Below are 18,268 nucleotides of genomic sequence, written 5' to 3' on the forward strand. Positions count from 1 at the left end.
ATTCATAGATTAATTCACTTCCTGAGTATTCTAGGATGTATAACATATGGCCAAGGAAAAAACATGGTTAGGCCATAGGAAGGAATGTATTTAGTATGATTCATAGTCTGTTAACAAAAACAGTAGATCACTATGTTAAGGCTTTCATTGGGGGGAACATACTTAAATGTAACCTTTAGTTGTATTTCAAGAACATTTCATAAACTGCTACTTATAGAATACCAAGGATATTTACCTGTTATGTAAGAATATCTCCTTATTTTATTATATGATAGTTTTTTATAAAGACTATGAAAGAGCTCAGATTTGCTTCTCTTGCTTAAGTCATAAAAGTAACAGGATATAATTAAACTACCAGAGCCTACGCAGATGTTCCGGATGTTTGGGTTTGGTGTGATCAGCATGCTCATCCTGGGATGGCTGCCCATTTATTGCTTCTCTCTTTGCCAGAGGAGGTAGGCAAACATAAACTTTTATTTGCTGATTGCTAAGTATACTTGAATATTTCTGTATAGACACATTTATTCATAGCTCCAAAAATGCAGGGGTTATGTTTCGGTCCCTTTTGCTTGAAAGAAGGTAGCTTGGGAAAAACCTAAAAGTTGAGTTACTATAATATTTCTTTAATGCATGTTATTTTATTTTTCTGTAAATTTAAGATATCCTTTTGCATAGTATGTACATTCCCTTATCAAACAAAATCCCGAATGGAAGGAAGAAATAAATCAGTGAGCTGAAGTTGTGTGGAGTAGAGGTGGTTATTAACCACAAATCAAAAGGATTCCCGGAAGTGTTAGTATCCATCTAGTAGATTGTCATCTACCATTGGGTCTTAAAGCTTTGGTCTGTCTTCAGGCGTTTGTATCAGATTTCTTACTAGCATCTTGTGCAAAATCCCAGTGGGCTGTTGGCATGATGCTTATAAATTCTTTTTTGGGGAGGGGGGACCACACTTGTGGCATATGGAAGTTCCTGGGGACAGGGATCGAATCTGAGCTACAGCTGTGACCTACACCACAGTTGTGGCAGCACCAGATCCTTAACCCACTTTGCCAGGCCAGAGATTGAATCTGCACCCTTTCAGAGACTACTCAAGATCCATAATCCACTGCGCCACAGTGGAAACCCCTACTTTTTTTTTTTTTTTTTTTTTTTTGGTCTTTTTAGAGCCACACCCTCAGCATATGGAGGTTCCCAGGCCAGGGGTTGAATCAGAGCTGCAGCTGCCAACCTCTGCCACAGCCACAGCCACACCAGAGCTGAGCTGTGTCTGCCACCTACGTCACAGCTCACGGCAATGCCAGATCCCCAACCCACTGAGTGAGGCCAGGGATCGAACCTGTGTCCTCATGGATGCTAGTCATATTTGTTTCTGCTGAGCCACAATGGAAACTCCAAGTTGTTGTTGTTTTTTTTTTTTTAATAGCGCCCCACCTACTGGGACAGAGTGGGTTTGGAAGTAGGGATCAAGGCTAGGACTAGGGTAGGATGAGTGAGCCACTCACTCTCAGATTTGTGCAAGTCTAAGTTTGGCACTGGTACAACCCTGAGAGCAAGTACCTCCTTAAACTCTCTGGTAAAGAAAAGGTACCTATTGAAAGTAAAGCATCTTTAATATTTTTACTCAAGTCAATAAGAAAGTAGTGTTTGAGTTACCAAGAAATTTAGATTTCATGGTAAGATTTAGACTAGACACATGTTTTACCTTATTTTCCATAAAGATAATGAAGTCCTCTTTTTTTTGGCTGCATCTGTAGCATGCAGAAGTTCTGGAGCCAGGAATCCATCCCACATCACAGCTGTGACAATGCCAAATCCTTAACTGCTGGGCCACCAGGGAACTCCTCACTAAGACTTTTTTCTTTTCTGTACCTTTTCCTTGAGTCTAATGAATTTGTCATATTCATCATTGTATTTTCAGTTCATAGCAAGGTGCCTCACATATAGTAGATGCTTAATATATTTTTTGTTGAATAAATGAATAGTTGAACGAGTGAAGAAATACAGTGAATGGAACTGGCTGGCCCGGAAGGCAGTCCTTATAGTGATTTAAACTTTGTCATTGCTTACATCACTTTCACAGACTATTTTGAAAAGTCAGTTGGATCACAGTCTTTCACCTCTTCCAGTTTGTATATGAATGTCTATTCTTTTTTCAGTTTTCACTTTTCTATAATGAGTGAGTAGTCTCTTATTCCTAGGCCTCCTTCTTTTCTTTCTCTTCCCAGGTAAATGGGAATAGGAGTGGCATTTTTTACCTTTCCTCCTCCTCTCTAAAGCTTGATTTCATATAGAAGATAACGCATAAATAAAAATGAAATATTATGTGCTAGAAATAGGTGACTAGGATTATGCCATGCAATTTAGAGTGTCTAGTGTAATAGGTCTGGTATAATAATTTCATTATGGCCCCTCTGTTGCGCCTTTGCAAAGGAGTTTTATGGGAATGTTCAGGCACACTGAATTTTTCTCTAAGATGAATTCCAGAGGATTATCCCTTAATAAGAATATATTTTCTTGTTCTGTATAATACAAAGTGCTTGAGAGATTTGAACAATGTGAATAATATATATATATATATTTATATTTATATAGAGAACACCATAAATTTTGGTTTACTGTGATTTATTTGTGTATTTATTCATTTACTTATTTTGCCATTTTGTGTAAGAGTGGTATGTTCCTTACCACTGTAAGTTATCCTGAGCTATTTTGTTGCAAACTCAGAGTAGGTGTCAGTTTCAGCTTTCTGCTTAAGCTGAATTTCCAGGAACAGTGGATGGTTGATGGTGGATGGGGTACTATCATGTTTTCCTGGTAAGCTTATTTTAGAGGCAAGGGGAATAACTGTGTTAGAACTAAGATCCTATCCTTGATACCAAACAAGGAGTTTAAATGGAGGCCAAAGCCTGCTAAACTCCCCCTTTTGGGGGCAAGGTATCTCTTTATAGCTATTCCCTTAACTCACTTTCTTTTCTCCATCTCAAAGAATAAACAGATAGATAAAAAAATTACAGTGGGTAAAATAAATGATCCCATAAAAGGAAAATTGATGCAGCAATAAAATCAGTGTGCAGTGGTTGAGAAAAAGAAAAGAAAGAAGCCAAACACAGTTGTTTGTCTAAATCAGAGGGGCCCAAAGCCAAATGCAGATCTATGGTAATATGATCTGGTCCTCTTTGTTGGAAGAACCCTTGAGGCATTGGAAGATACTCTTAAGCTTCTCCTCCTGCTGGGTCCTTTCCTGTATATTACATATACATTCCTTCAGGAAAAGGCTATGGTAACTTTCCTTTCTTGGCCTTTAGTCATAAACCAAAGCACATGATGTTTTGACATTCCTCAAGTCCTGCAGTTTGGACAGTGCCTTTTAGTTAGTTATAGGTCACCTAAGGAGCTAACAGCTGGCAGGAGTTGGAAGGGATGCAAAGTGAGAAGCAATATGAGTCTGAGGGAGAAATGAAAGTAGTTTAGATGAAGAGGTTAATCACTTTCCAGAGACAAATGCATTTCATTCTTTTAGTGCCTAATTCATGCTTTCTACAATTGACCATACTCAGTTACTGTTTGTTGTGCTAGATGTTGTGGAGGATACAGAAATGTCTAAGAGATACATTCCAGTTTTAAGGAGCTTAAATCTACCTTAAAATAAATCCCAAGCATGCCATATTAAGTAACAGTATAAGATGAAATATAATTAAGCACTAAAATGAATGATGGCAATAACTTATAAAAGTTCTGAAGTTTTGGGTATCAGGTTGAGTGGGAGAAGGCAGAGTGAGCTCCATGGTGGAGGTGCTATTTGAGTTAAGTTTTGAAAGGAGGACAAGATTTGGGTTAGGTGCAGAGGGGACCTAACCCAAATCTTGTCCCACAGAATTCATTACATCCAGATGGAGTCTTTTTACTATAGACTCTTCAAATGCTTGCCATTTCTAATCAGAATTGGCTGAACTTTCCCCTTTAATAATTTATAATTGATTCTGCAGTTTATGTCTGCTTGACTTGAATTCAGGTGTGATGTGAACCAGGTACACAGAGAACTCAAGCCAGCTTAAACTGGTTCACATATACAAATGGAGCAGAGAGCATTAGTGAAAAGCTTTCTAAGAATTTGCTACTAACAGCCTTATTAAACTTGCATATAAGATGCATTTTGAAATTCATTATGTCCTCAAGGTTATGTAAGATCTATTTTTATTCTCATTAATAGGAATCAGAAGCCTCATTAGGTTTAAGTGTCACTAGTAGGCTTAAGACTTACATAGAGATGAAGGAAGGAAAATATCAGGTAAACTGGGACAAAAGGAAGTAGGGGAGGGGGCTCTACGGGGAGAGAGGAGAAGAAGATGGCTAAATTATTCCCGATACATAATAGAGTGCCAGTAACAGTATTTTCAAGTGCAAAATTCAGCGTCTAATGTTTATCTGTTTTTATATAAAGTTTAATCTGTATGTATATGTCAGTTAAATATCTGTGTATTATATAGTGATATGATACTTGAGTGTGTACATAGCTTTGGTAAGGTGGAAAATTCAAATATTGTAATACTATGCCTATTAAACTCAGATGAAGTGCATTTTCATGTTCTTTTTCTTCCTATCAGATTGACTTTGTAACTTTGAATTAAGAAAAATTCAGAACTCAGTCTGAAAATGGCAAGATTTTGTTTTCTTTCAACTAATAAAGTGCCATGTTTTTTTAAGATTGTAGATCATCTGATACACAGATGATGTAAATAGCACATCCCCCATACACTTTGAATATTGCTACTTGCCAGATGGCTGTTACTGAAAATTTCTACATTTAGACAAATCCTGCTGAGTGATTCTCTGTATTATAATGTGGTTTTCATTATGTAGATAGTCTTAATACCACTTATTTTCTTAGAATGGGAGGTAAAAAACTGGGAATACATGTGTCAAAAATTGCCTAAAAATCATTACCCATTGAATTTTAAAAGTAGGCATTTACATTTTCAAATCCCCATGTTTGTGTGTCTCATTATACTGTACAATATAATTAGTAATGTTATTTTGAAAAGGTTTATGCAGTAATTAGCCAACTGCTGAAGGGGTTGCGGTTCCTAGGATTATATACATATGAATTCAGAGAAAGGAAATAAAGCCTATAAACTTTAAAAGTATGGCTGGGCTCTAAGAACTTTGATAAAATATGATCAGATGAGAATGTGAGCAAACTGGAAACCTGCTTTAACATAAAACAGTATAGATTTGAAATTTACATGAAGCCAGTTGTTCTTGGACCCTGTTCAAGGTAATTTAGTTACTGAAGTAATGAGAACCTCATTATATGTGGATTATATGTCTGAGGTGTTCCTATTGCAAGGACTCCAAGGGCAGAATTTTAGAGAATTCTGGAATATTAGGTACTATTAAAAAGAACAGTTTGTTGCCAAGTAACTAATAACCTCATTGCAAAATGCAGTGGCCTTTCTTCAATTCCCATCCAACTTGACCTTTTTTGGTCACATACTACACTGTTGACTGCCCCGGTCCCGGAACTTTGCTTTGAATTTCATTGTTTCCCTTACCATTCTGATCCAGCTCAGTTTGCTTTTCTTTGTTTTCCCAGCTCTGGTTGTTTCCCAAGGCCTTATTCTCAACTATCAGAGAATATTACAAATATGTAGCAGAAAGAATATTTTAAAAGATCTGTGTTCTGACAGTTCCTGGGTAGCCTGGCAATTGAGGAATTAGTGCTGTCACTGCTGTGGTATTGTTATGGCTCAGGTTTGACCCCTGGTCCCAGCAACATCCCTGTGCTGTGGGCGTGGCCAAAAAATGGTCTGTTCTAGTTCTGCCTTTACTACCAGTTTTATAGTGCACTTGACTTCCTTTGGTATTGATTTTCTCATAAAATTAGAGAATTGAGTTTGATAATTTCCAAAGTCCTTTCTGAACATAATATTCTGGGCTTCTCTGGATAAATGATTCTTAAATTTACACCCTAAAATCCTTACTTCTACCTCTTTTATATTTCCAACTACCCTCATGAATTAGATGTCCTATTAGTGCAAAATATACTTAATGCAACATGTGCAAAACTGAACTTATTTTCCTCTCAAATCATCTCCCCTTGACACCTATTCATTTCTGTCATTGATTCTTTTAGTCTCTCAGGCTAGAAACCTTGGAATCATCTCTATTTACTGTCCTTTATCCTTAATTTTTAATTCTATTCTTTTAGTCTCTCTGTCATTTTTTTAAAATTTCCTTTGGAATGATCTGGGATTTACCTCTTCTCATATGTTATAGTCTCAGCTTGCTCCAAGCCTTGTATGTTGTCAGCTGCTGTCCTAAGTAAGTGGTTTCAGGAGAGGAGCAAAAGGGAATCAAGATGTATTAGTCTCTTAGGGCTGTCATAACAATACCACAGCTCAGTTGGCTTAAACAATAGACATTTATTTTCTCGTAGTTTTGCAGGTTAGAAATCCTTGATAAAGATGCCAGCTGATTTGGTTTCTGTAAGGGCTCTCTTCCCAGCTTGCAGATGGTGACGTTCTCTCTGTGTGCTCACATGGCCTTTCCATGATGTATGTGAGAGGGGGAAGAGAGAAAAAGAAGGATGTCTGGTTTTTAGTTTAAAAAAACTAAAAAATTAGTTTTTTATGATGACATTAATTTTCCTGGTCAAGGCCCCACCCTTATGACCTCATTTAATCTTAATTACTCCTTAGAGGTCCTGTTTTCAGATACAGCCACACTGGTAGTTAGGACTTCAACCTGAATTTTAGGGACACACAAAGATTCAGTCCATAAGCCAAGGCTAGCTAGCATTCAAATGCAAAGGCAGTGTTGGGAACTGAGTAGAACATTAGGATGATATATCCAATCTGAAGAATTCATACAAGAGAGACAATAACTGGGATGGGGCTGCAAGTGGGGTTTGGAAGATGGCTAGGAGTTAGGTTCTGGAGAAGTTTCCTGGCACTTTGATAGGAATGTATGGCTGTGCCCTTAGGAAGGAGGGAGTGAGTAAGGATGTTTGCCAGGCTAATTCGGGCATATACTTGGACTCCTAATCTACTGTTTTTCTAATCCATCCTGTACTACACTGCCAGACTTATCTTCCTAAAATAGCATTATCTTATTATGTCATTCAAGAACTTCTAATGGATTCAAGAATATCTGGATTCCAGGCCTTCTGTTGGGTGTTGTGAAGGGCAAAAAGGTGAATCAGATCATGCTCTGTGATCTCAAGGGACACCTAATCTAATATAAGATATAAACAAGTCTCCAAGATAGAAATCACATTCCATAAAAAAGGTACAAATAAAAACAGCATGTTTGGCCTTTTCCAGTTTAAGTTTTCATATACATTGTCTTGTGTGACCTTCAGGACAGAGAGGTTTGGCCTCTTGCTCAAGGTTACGTAGTGATAGAGCAAGGATTCCAGTCTGTCTTCTGAGTTCTCGCAGTTTCTACTATAGGAAATAAGAAAATTAGATTAAAATGGTAACATCTTATTGCTTCAAATCCACTCAAAGGGGCTGCAACTTTCAAAGTTATCTGTATCAGACTCATTCTACAACTCCAATAATATTTCTTATAATACTCCATGTATTTTTTGCTTCAGCCAGGGAACTGTCTTTACTTTTCTTGGCATACCCCAGGCTTTATTCTTTATCTTCTTTTCTTTTGTCCATGTTGCTCCTAGATCTTGGGATTGTTCTTCTTCATCATCTTTGCTTGTTCGAATTCTTTCTTACCTTCATATTGCAGCTACCCCAACTTCCATGAAGTGTTCTGCAACTGCCTGAGATCCCAGTGGTTTTTTTTTTTTTTTTTGGTCTTTTTTGTCTTTTTGCCATTTCTTGGGCTGCTCCTGCGGCATATGGAGGTTCTCAGGCAAGGGGTCGAATCAGAGCCACAGCAGCCGGCCTATGCCAGAGCCACAGCAATTCGGGATTCGAGCCGCATCTGGAACCTACCCCACAGCTTACGGCAACACCGGATCCTTAACCCACTGAGCAAGGCCAAGGATCCAACCTGCAACCTCATGGGCCCTAGTCGGATTCGTTAACCACTGTGCCGTGATGGGAACTCCTGTTTTCTCTTTTCTTGGAACCTCTTTCTGCACTTGTATTCTTATGCACATAATCAAACATATAATTTTCCTTTGTTTCCTGTTATTAGTTTTATTCCTTTGTAAACTGTAACTTCTGTGAGGACAAGGGACCAAGCTTCATACTTTGAGTCTAGAACTGCGAATACCAAAATGGGGTTTCTGCATAGGTATTATTATCCTCCCTTGGGAACATGTAAGAGATGTATGTTTCTAGGCCCCACCCCAGACCTACTGAATCAGAAACTCTGTGTTTAAAGTCCAGCAGTTTGTGTTTTCACAAGCCCAACAAGTGATTATCATGTACACTAAGGTTTGAGAACCACTGATCTCTAGATCGTGTGGTAAGCAACTCAGTGAATAATTTTTGGAATAATCTACTTCATCATTTCTGTGGATTTTATAATGGTCGTTGTGCTGTTGCAAATGATAAGTTAAACTTATAAGTTTTCCTAGCTATAAAATTGATGTTCTATTCTTCACCTGTCTTAACAAATTTATATTTATGTTAATGAATTAGAGTTTATTAAGAAACATGGAAGAATCAACCCACTGGACCAGTGTTTCAAACGTTGTCTAAAAGATGGCTTTACATCTATCGTCTGTAGATGGCTTCTATGGAAGTAACCTTGGGAATGTTTAATAAAACAGATTTACCCAAGAGATTACGATTTAGTAAGTCTGAGATTTGGTCCTGAAATTTGTATTTTTAAAGCACCCCAAATGAATCTAGTATGCAGTCCCATTTGGAACTGCACTAAACTCTCCAGTTCATTCTCCTTTATTCACCTTCGCTCTCCTTTATTCATTCATTCTTTTGGCAAAATTTATTGAGCTCCTGCTTGGTCTAGGCACTTGATAGGCTGCTAGGTATTGTGTTCTTCTCCATCTGAGCGTCTTTCTGAGCGTTCTTCTCCATCTGAGCCTCACTGTCTCTGTTATGAGCTGTCTCAGCCCATAGCCTCAGTTCCCTGATGTACTGAGGGATGTCATCTGCACTCTGCACTGGCCACCCATATTTATGCCAATATCCTGAAACTTGTCATTTGTAAAAAATTGAGCCTATGGGTCTCTACAGTTTTAAACTTCAAAATCCTATTCTTTGACCATTGGTGCCTGTTCTCTAGGTTTTTCCTTTCTTTACTCTTGCTACTCCTGTTTTCATTGAGCCCTCTGGACTCATTATTTCTCTCTTTTTCACTGGTCTTCTATCATTTTAACATCATCTGATTTCTTTACCCTGTATCCTACTGCCTGACACATGAATCCATTCTTTCCAGCTCCTCTGTTGCATTGAAATTGAATCTACATCACTTCTTTGCTCCTAGATCTAGGCTCCTGGGAATTCCCAGAGAAAAAAGTCCAAAACTGTATAGATATGTATCACTAGAAATTCTCATTGGACCTATTAATGTTTCTAGCCACACTACTCTACATGATGCTTACAGATAACATGCTGCCTCACCACTCTGAGCTTTTCGCACAGTGTAACTACTCACTGACTGAAATACTCTTATATATCTCCCCATCTCCACTCTTCCTTATCTGGCTCACTCCACTCAGAATGCAGGCCTTGATTAGATGTCTCCTTAGATTAGACTTCTAGAAAGCTTACCCCAAACCTTCTGCCCAGGTTGGGTCAGACTTCTTCCCCTTGTCTCCTACCAACCTCTGGTTACCTCTATTGGATTAGCTCAATGTGATAAAATTATCCACTTATATATCTGCCTTCCCTTCTAAATTTTAAGGTCCTGTGAGGGCAGGTCCCATGTCTTTATGTCTCACTATTTAGAATAGTATTTTATTTCATAAATGAAAAAATGTTCAGTGAGCGAATGAGTATGGGATAAATTGATTTGTTTAATTCAAGTGTGAATACACTAGCCACAATATATGGCGTTTTATATACAAAGAAGAAAATCACCTCTAGGATACTAAACAGATGATCTCACCCCTACTTTTACCCCTTGGGTATTCTCATTAGGGACTGGGTAAAATATGTAACTTTGGATCAATGATGTGTGTTAGAAGGCTAAACCTAAAACCAAGTCCTCTGTAACCTAAACCAATGCAGTGAGTTTTAAAATAATAAGGTTGTGTTTCATTTTTCTTTGTTGATTAGGTGAAATGTACACCATTAAATTTATTTTTATTTTTTAAAACATTTTAATTTTTTTGTTAATTATTTTTATTTTTCCATTATAGTTGCTTTATAGTGTTCTGTCAATTTTATACTGTACAGCAAAGTGACCCAGTCTCACACACACACACACACACACACATTCTTTTTCTCGCATTATCCTCCATCAAGTGACTAGATATAGTTCCCTGTGCTATGTAAGTCAGAAAGAGAAAGACAGATACCATGTGATATCACTTCTATCTTAAAATAAAAATGTATAGGTAAATAAAACATCATTTTAATTGTGTGGAATAAGATATATTAAAGTCATAGCATTAGAAAAAAAAGTAAGTCCTCATTTTCTTATTGAAAATTCTGAAACTCAAAAAGTTCTGTAAACCTTAAGCTTTTTTATGAATTCATTTGGCAGCAAAACCTGATCTGACCTGACCTGAGACACTTCTAGTCATTATTTAATGCTTAGAGTGAATATTTATATGTTTTGTTATATAAACATTACTGTTTGATCATGAGATGCTCCCCCCCAGACTGTATGAGAATGTGATGTAATATGCAGTATATCATGTCATATCAACTTTCTAAAATACGAAATATTCTACATTCTGAAACACATCTAGCTCTAAGGGACTGAGAATTATTTAGTTGTTTAAGTTTTTTTTTTTTTTTTTTAAAGCTTGCAGTTAACAGCAGTGCAATGTAAAGAAGCCATAGGTAAATCATATCAAATATATTTTTGGCCTTCACCCACTATTTCATTTATGTCTGGAGAATTTTTTTATGATTGATTGAGAAAAAGGTGTTTATTTGCTCTATATCTGTCTTACTTACTTAAAATGTTGTTTTTGGGGAGAAAAATGAGTACTACCTTCAGAGTCATCATGTCAAAAGTAGGCTTACCTATCTCTGGGCCCCACATGCTCAGAACCCATTGCTCTGTATAGCTAAGTAGCACTGCCAGGGGCCAGCTGTCCTCTTCTGTATTCTACCTAGCATTGAGCTGAGGATAGGCATATGTGTCTCTCATTATCTCTTCATAATATATGCAAATCCTTCTCTCCTGGGTTTCCATCCTTACCTCTGCTACAGGCATTCCTATTTCTTTTCCTTGGATTTTTAGGTCTTTAGAAAGTGAAAGGTCTGTAAACATAAAAATCAGCTAACACTTCCTGAGCCCTCATTGCTCGGTAGAGTATATAAAGTTACAAAGTAAAGCTCTAGCCTTACGTTATTTCCAAGTTCTAAGGAGAAAGAGACAGATTAATATAGTGGGTGAGAAATTGTGCTTTAGGTTTAGACAGGTCAGGATTTGAATCTACTACTGAGTAGTCTGGTGACCTTGGGCAAATTACCTTCCTTCTTGGTGCCTCAGTTTCCTTGTCTGAAAAATGGAAATGATAGAAATTATACCTGTCTCATTAACATCATGAAGATTAAATAAGATCATGCACATGAAGCACTTCTATATCGGCCTTGGCATGTAGGAAATCTATCTTACTTACTGTTATTAGTCATTGTTTGCTAAGGCCACAGTATGGTCTAACAGAAAGAGTCTGTACTTGAGAGTCAGACAGACCTTGGTTCAGATACTAGTAACATCTCCATTTACTAGCTATGCATGACCTTGGGTGAGTTATCCTACCTCTTTGAACCTCAGTTTTATCATTTACGCCTTATAGGGTTATTGTGAAGATAAAGTATATAAAGCACCTGGCCAAATTCCTGAGTTCTTGGCCTCTGAGAGGCTTTCAGGTGCTTACCTCCATCCACTGTCCATACAAATGCAAGGAAGTTTAGGATTGACCACCCAATGATATAGTGAATATAAGTGCCGAATTGTAATATTGTAGGTGATCATGTAATGTGAACTATTACTATTTGGTTTTGAAGTTCATAGGAGGGAGGAATCCCTATAGGCTAGAGGTGGAAGGGAAGGGTACCTGGATAAATAATGTATAAGTTAGGTCTTGAGGGTGGGTAACATTGATGTCAGCAGAGGAAAGTAGGACGCCATTTATGTTGTAGAGGAGCCAGTGATCAAAATGACACTACATGGAGTAATAATTATGGTTACGGTAATAAATATGAGTGAGCCAAGTGTAACATTTTCTTTTTTTGTTTTTTTATTAAAGTGTAGCTGATTTACAATGTTGTGCCAATTTCTGCTGTACAGCAAAGCGACTCAGTCATACGTATATATATATATACATTCTTTTTATTTATTTATTTATTTTTTGTCTTTTTGTCTTTTTTGTTGTTGTTGTTGTTGTTGTTGCTATTTCTTGGGCCGCTCCCGCGGCATATGGAGGTTCCCAGGCTAGGGGTTGAATCAGAGCTGTAGCCACCGGCCTACGCCAGAGCCACAGCAACGCAGGATCTGAGCCGCGTCTGCAACCTACACCACAGCTCACGGCAATGCCGGATCGTTAACTCACTGAGCAAGTGCAGGGATCGAACCCGCAACCTCATGGTTCCTAGTCGGATTCGTTAACCACTGCGCCACGACGGGAACTCCTACATTCTTTTTAAATATGATTTTCTAGCACAGTCTATCCCAGGAGATTGGATATAGTTCCCCATGCTATATAGTAGGACCTTATTGTCTATCCATTCTAAATATAATAGTTTGCACCTACTAACCCCAAGCTCCCAGTCCATCCCACTCCCTCCCCCTCGGCAACCACAAGTCTGTTCTCTATGTCTGCAAGTCTGTTTCTGTTCTGTAGATGGGTTCATTTGTGGCATATTTTAGATTCTACATGTAAGTGATATCATATGGAATTTGTCTTTCTCTTTCTGACTTTCTTCCCAAGTGTAATACTTTCTATCATAGTTATTAAATCTGGTGAATTAAACAGTCAGATGGGAATGTGTAAAGAGCTATATGAGCAAATAGCCTTTTCCTTATAACCCACCATTATTATTTTCTATCACTGTTGAGAAATAAGGTTTCACTTTGAACTTTTAATATTACAGCAGATGGGCCAACCCTTTACGAAGGAAAATGAACAGAATTTTAAAGGGTTTGAAGAAACAAAGAAACAAACTAAAGAGGGATGCTGAAATGTTAGGGACAGCAATGGATGAGGAAGGATTAGGTGATGAAAAGGAGCAGGAGACCAAAGGTAACGACAATAGGATATAAAGTTGAAGTATTTAATACTTGATTCTTGTTATCATCATCTTGGTTCAGTTGATGCTTTTTTGTTTTTTATCCCATAAATGTTTGGACCACAGAAGTATCAGCTTATGAAGCAAATACTGTCACTAGGGATATTTGGATGAGAGGAAGGTGGACAAGAAATATGCCAAGTTATTTGGGTGCCATGTTATTTGGTATATATAGTTCAGCCCTTCAGAGAAACAAAGATATGGAATCTGCCTACCCTGACTCTGAAGCTCTATGGTAAATACCCTTGCTAAATAATAATGGCCATGGTTCTCCATATACATTGATCATATTGACATATCCAGGGGAAGGAGCATGGCCACAGGAGTCTAATGGATCTGAGATCAAATTCTGGATCCTAGCTGTAGTTTCAGCTGTATGTTCCCTAAACATACACAATGCAGTATTAGAAGAGGTTCAGAGAGATGATCCCGGAATCACACATCAGGGACTACCTGGGCCTCACTTTACTTGCACAGGCTTATAGATCCCCTAGCCTTGGCCTCTGTATCCTCCTCCCAAAGTAATTGCAAAGGGCCAAATAAGAATAAAATGGTTTGTGAGAAAAGAAGTATACTTCAAGGGGTAGAATACTGGCCTGAAGTCAGGAGACTCAGGCCATCAACTAGTGGCATTTCCGTGAGCAAGTACCTTAACCTTTCAGCTCCCTAATACTTTCAGCTGAGATTTTTTTTTGTGTGTAGCTTAATATAACATATGTGAAAAGACTTTGAAAATTGCAGCACATTACTTAAATTTAAGGTGTAAATTTCTAGTCTCAGTTATAGAGGAGAGGAGTGGACTAATAGACCATTAAACAGCATCAGGAGAGTCTGCCTTTAGTCCCAGTTCTGCTCTACTCTACAATGGGAGCTTGGGCAAATCCCTTACCTTTCCTGGGCTCACTTCACGAAGCCGCAAAATAGAGATTTGGACTAGATGAATAGGAAAAGTGACTGATCTCAGAAGAAACAAAAGAAAATCCTTATACAAGATATTATATATGTATATATAATTGATATATTATTCATATTAGGCAATAAACGTATAAAATTCATTTTAATTGTTATACATACCTACATATTACTTTGTATAAGTTTAATGCAGTACATACATACATATATATATGTACACACATGCACATATGCATGTATATGATATAACTAGACTAACAAAGCTTGATTTCTGTGGCCCATTCTTTGAGGCATGGAAATTATCTTTGTTATTCATAATTTGTCACTGTAATGGTATTTGCTATAGTGTATTTTGTCTGTATGCCTCACAGTAATAAGATGATACATTGGCAAACTGAAAATAACTAAGTTAATGATAGCATTCAGCATATAGAATTTGAGAACTTTGTTGCAGTCAGTTCCCTTTGTAACAAAGTGTGATGTGTGTATAGTAATTCTTTCAAGTTGTTTAACTCTACTTTACTTTTCTCCTGTAGCATTATTTTCCCATTGAGAAGAACACAAATCCTTTCAGAGCAGAGGAAACTGTCCCAGTCATCTATACCTGATGGAGCATTTTAGAAGGATGAAAGTTATTTTTCTTATGTTTATTTCCAAATATAAAATAAAGTTATAGTTCAGTTTTTGTGCATCAAATCAGAATCCGAATTCTTCTTATTAAAAATAGTTTCACAGGGAGTTCCCATTGTGGCACAGCGGAAACAAATCTGACCAGGAACCATGAGGTTGCGGGTTTGATCCCTGCCTTTTCTCGGCGGGTCAAGGATCTGGCATTGCTGTGAGCTATGGTATAGGCTGACGGCTATAGCTCTGATTAGACCCCTAGCCTGGGAACCTCCATATGCCGAGAGTGCGGCCCTAAAAAGACAAAAAATAAAAAATTAAAAAAAATAGTTTCTATAGAATTTTAAAACCATATGAAAAGCTCTGCTGGCATTTCAGGTCCTGCATAATGATGTGATCTTTGCAACTTGGGTTATATTATCAACATATACTTCAATTGGTGTTAAGGCAGAGATTTCATGTTGTTATTCACCTTCCAGAAAAGTGGCAGGAAAAAACCAGTGATCATATCACTGTGTATGACACTCTTTGTTTTGAGGAAAAGAAATAAAAACATTTTGTATTAGGGTTCTTAGTAGTTTATAATTTATGGAATTATTTTTTTCCACCATAAAAGTAAGACACACTCATTATAGAAAATTTGGTTAAAAGGTTATGTAGAAGAAAGGGAAAAAATCAACCATAATCTGTTACCCAGAGCTGAACACTATTATTCTCTTACGTTTTCTTTATGTTTTAAAGAAAACAATTGTGTTATGTGATATACATAAAATTGACCTCTTAAAAAAAGTTACACTTTTTTATGATTCACTTTCCTCTTTGAAATGTGTGGGGCTCAAGTTTACCTGGGCTTGTTGCTTATTCATTCAACGAACATTGACTTAACCCCTACTCTGGGCTACAAAGAATACAGTCAGTCATGAGCAAGACAGACTTGGCCTTTCCTTCATGGAGCTCACCATCCAGCTTGTGTGGAAACCAAATAAAGAAATAATGATAGGGCTGTGATTGGAGGAGTAGAGTACCAACTTCTATGGGAGCAGATGGCAGGGGCACTAGACCAGACTTCAGGAAGAGACATAAAATGAAAAGTAAGAAGGATCAACAGGCATTTGCCACACAGTCACTGTGGGGTGGAAGGAGTGTTTCAGGTATGAAGCCCAAAGTGCATGGAGTATTTGGAACACTGCAAATAGTTCAGGTTCGCAGCAGTTTCAACTTAGATGTTAATTCAGAGGAATTTATAACCTACATTAAAGAGTTGGGTTTTATCCTATGGACAGAAGGGAATCAAATGAAGGGTTTTAAGCAAAGAAATGATATGGTTAGATCTAGATTCTTAGAGGTCACTCTGACTAATGTGTGGACAATTGGGAGTGTGCAACAACTGGGGTCAAGGGAACCATTTATGAAGCTGTTGTATTAATGTGGATGAGAAAATATAGTACCCTGGGCTAGGGTAGTGGCACTTGTGGATAGAAATAGATTTGAGAGCTGTTTAGCTTATAGCATCAATCAGACTTGATGATTAATGTGTGTGGGAGAAGAAATGAGAGTGCTGAAAGGAGAGTATGAAATTCAGGTTTCAAAATGATGAGTCAGCTAGAAAGATGGTGGTGCTATTCACTGAGCTGGGACAATGAGAAGACAGGCAGGTTTGGCAGGGGAAGAGGAGTCATTTTTAGATGGGCTGTTTAAGTGCCTATGGGCCTTTCAGGTACATATGAATAGTAGACAGATAAATGGTTCTGGAATTCAGGAGAAAGGTCTGGCTGGATATAAAAGTTGAGAGTCATCAATATATACGTAATAATTGAAATCACAGTGAATGATTGAGTCCAACCAGAAAGAATAAGAAAAAAAGAAGGGACTGGAATAGAATCCAGAGGAACGCATGCATCGCAAGCATTTAGAGGGTGGTCAGAGTAGTGTAGCTGTCAGCAGAGACTGAGAAGTAGGAGCATAAGTAGGAAAGAACAATATAGGTGGTGGCATGTTTCAGGAAGGAAGAGTGCTCAACAGTATCAAAATTTGCATTCATTTCCATTGGATTTGATAACATGGAAGTCATTAGTGACTTTTACAGTAGCAGTTTCAGTGAAGAGGTAGGAGCAGAAATTAGATAACTTTTGGGAGTTCCTGGCCTGGCTCAGCAGAAATGAATTTGGCTAGTATCCATGAGGTCGCAGGTTGGATCCCTGGCCTCGCTCAGTGGGTTAAGGGTCTGGCATTGCCGTGAGCTTGGTGTAGGTTGCAGACGTCGCTTGGATCTGGCATTGCTGTGGCTGTGGTGTAGGCCAGCAGCTATAGCTCCAATTCAGCCTTCAACCCCCAGCCTAGGAATCTCCATGTGGCACAGGTGAGGCCCTAAAAAGACAAAAAAAAAAAAAAAAAAAAAAGAAAGAAATTAGATAACTGAGTTACAAATTAGGAAGTGAAATGTGAAAGCAGAGAGTGTAGACAATTTGTTGAAAAAATTTGGCTGTGAAGGGAATCAGAGAAATAATGGTGTCATAATTGATTGGTGGTACAAGATGTGAGGAATAATTTTTTCAAGATAGGAGACTAAATGAAACATTGAGTAATAAAGGCTGGGGGTGTAAGGAAGTTTCAACTTGCTCTCCTTATCCCATCTTACCCTGGTCTGTTTTTTCCATAGCATTTATCACCTGTGAACATACTGTATAATTTAGTCATTTATTATGCTTATTGTTTATCATTTGCCTTTCCCTGCCAGAATATAAGTTCTCCGAGGGCAGAGCTTTTTATGTATTTTATTCAACGATGCATCCCAAGTGCCTAGGACAGTGTCTGGCACATAGTAAAGACTCAAAAGTAAGACATGTATTAGATAATTGGATTAGAAAAAGGTGTTTTTGTGAAGTTCTTCACTTTTACTATGATGAACAGGCACTTCCAAGGTGAACTGGCATCTTAGAGAAAAGTTGGCCGTACAACAAATGATCATCAGAGTTCAATAAAACAAGTGGTTGCTTTTAAAGCTATTCCATAAGAATCTAATACCGCTTCTCTAAATTTTAAGAACTGTATTCAGGAAAAACTAAATGAAAAAGAACAACCAAAAAAGGCCTCTGGGTAGAAATAAGTAATAAGACAACTCCGTAAAGAAACTTTAGACTATAAGATTGAGATTTTTAGCAAAAGCTGCTGCAGTCAATGAAGAAGATAAGCATAGTACTCTGAAAGCAATAGAAAGGAACATCTGCAGTCTGCAAATGCTCTCTGTTTAACAGAAAAGAATCTGGGTTGCTGGGTACAATGACAGAGATTACCACTAAAAGGGTAGTGTAAGGGAAAAGGATATGAGCATA

The 18,268-nt window shown here is 37.7% G+C and overlaps 1 protein-coding gene across 3 annotated transcripts in view; it reads left to right on the forward strand.

Moving 5' to 3' along the window:
- FMR1NB (FMR1 neighbor) overlaps window positions 1-15,008 on the forward strand; it is a 37,601-nt gene extending 22,593 nt beyond the window's left edge. The window contains exons 4-6 of one of the 3 annotated variants that reach the window (XM_021080273.1): window positions 359-455; window positions 13,209-13,354; window positions 14,849-15,008. In XM_021080273.1, the coding sequence (XP_020935932.1) occupies window positions 359-455; window positions 13,209-13,354; window positions 14,849-14,865 (260 nt within the window). In that variant the 3' untranslated portion in view covers window positions 14,866-15,008. Of the gene's footprint in view, window positions 1-358; window positions 456-13,205; window positions 13,355-14,848 lie in introns of all 3 variants that reach the window. The other 2 variants (XM_021080272.1, XM_021080274.1) reach the window with 2 other exon arrangements.

This window comes from Sus scrofa, chromosome X (genome assembly GCF_000003025.6).
Source record: "Sus scrofa isolate TJ Tabasco breed Duroc chromosome X, Sscrofa11.1, whole genome shotgun sequence".
Taxonomy (NCBI): domain Eukaryota; kingdom Metazoa; phylum Chordata; class Mammalia; order Artiodactyla; family Suidae; genus Sus; species Sus scrofa.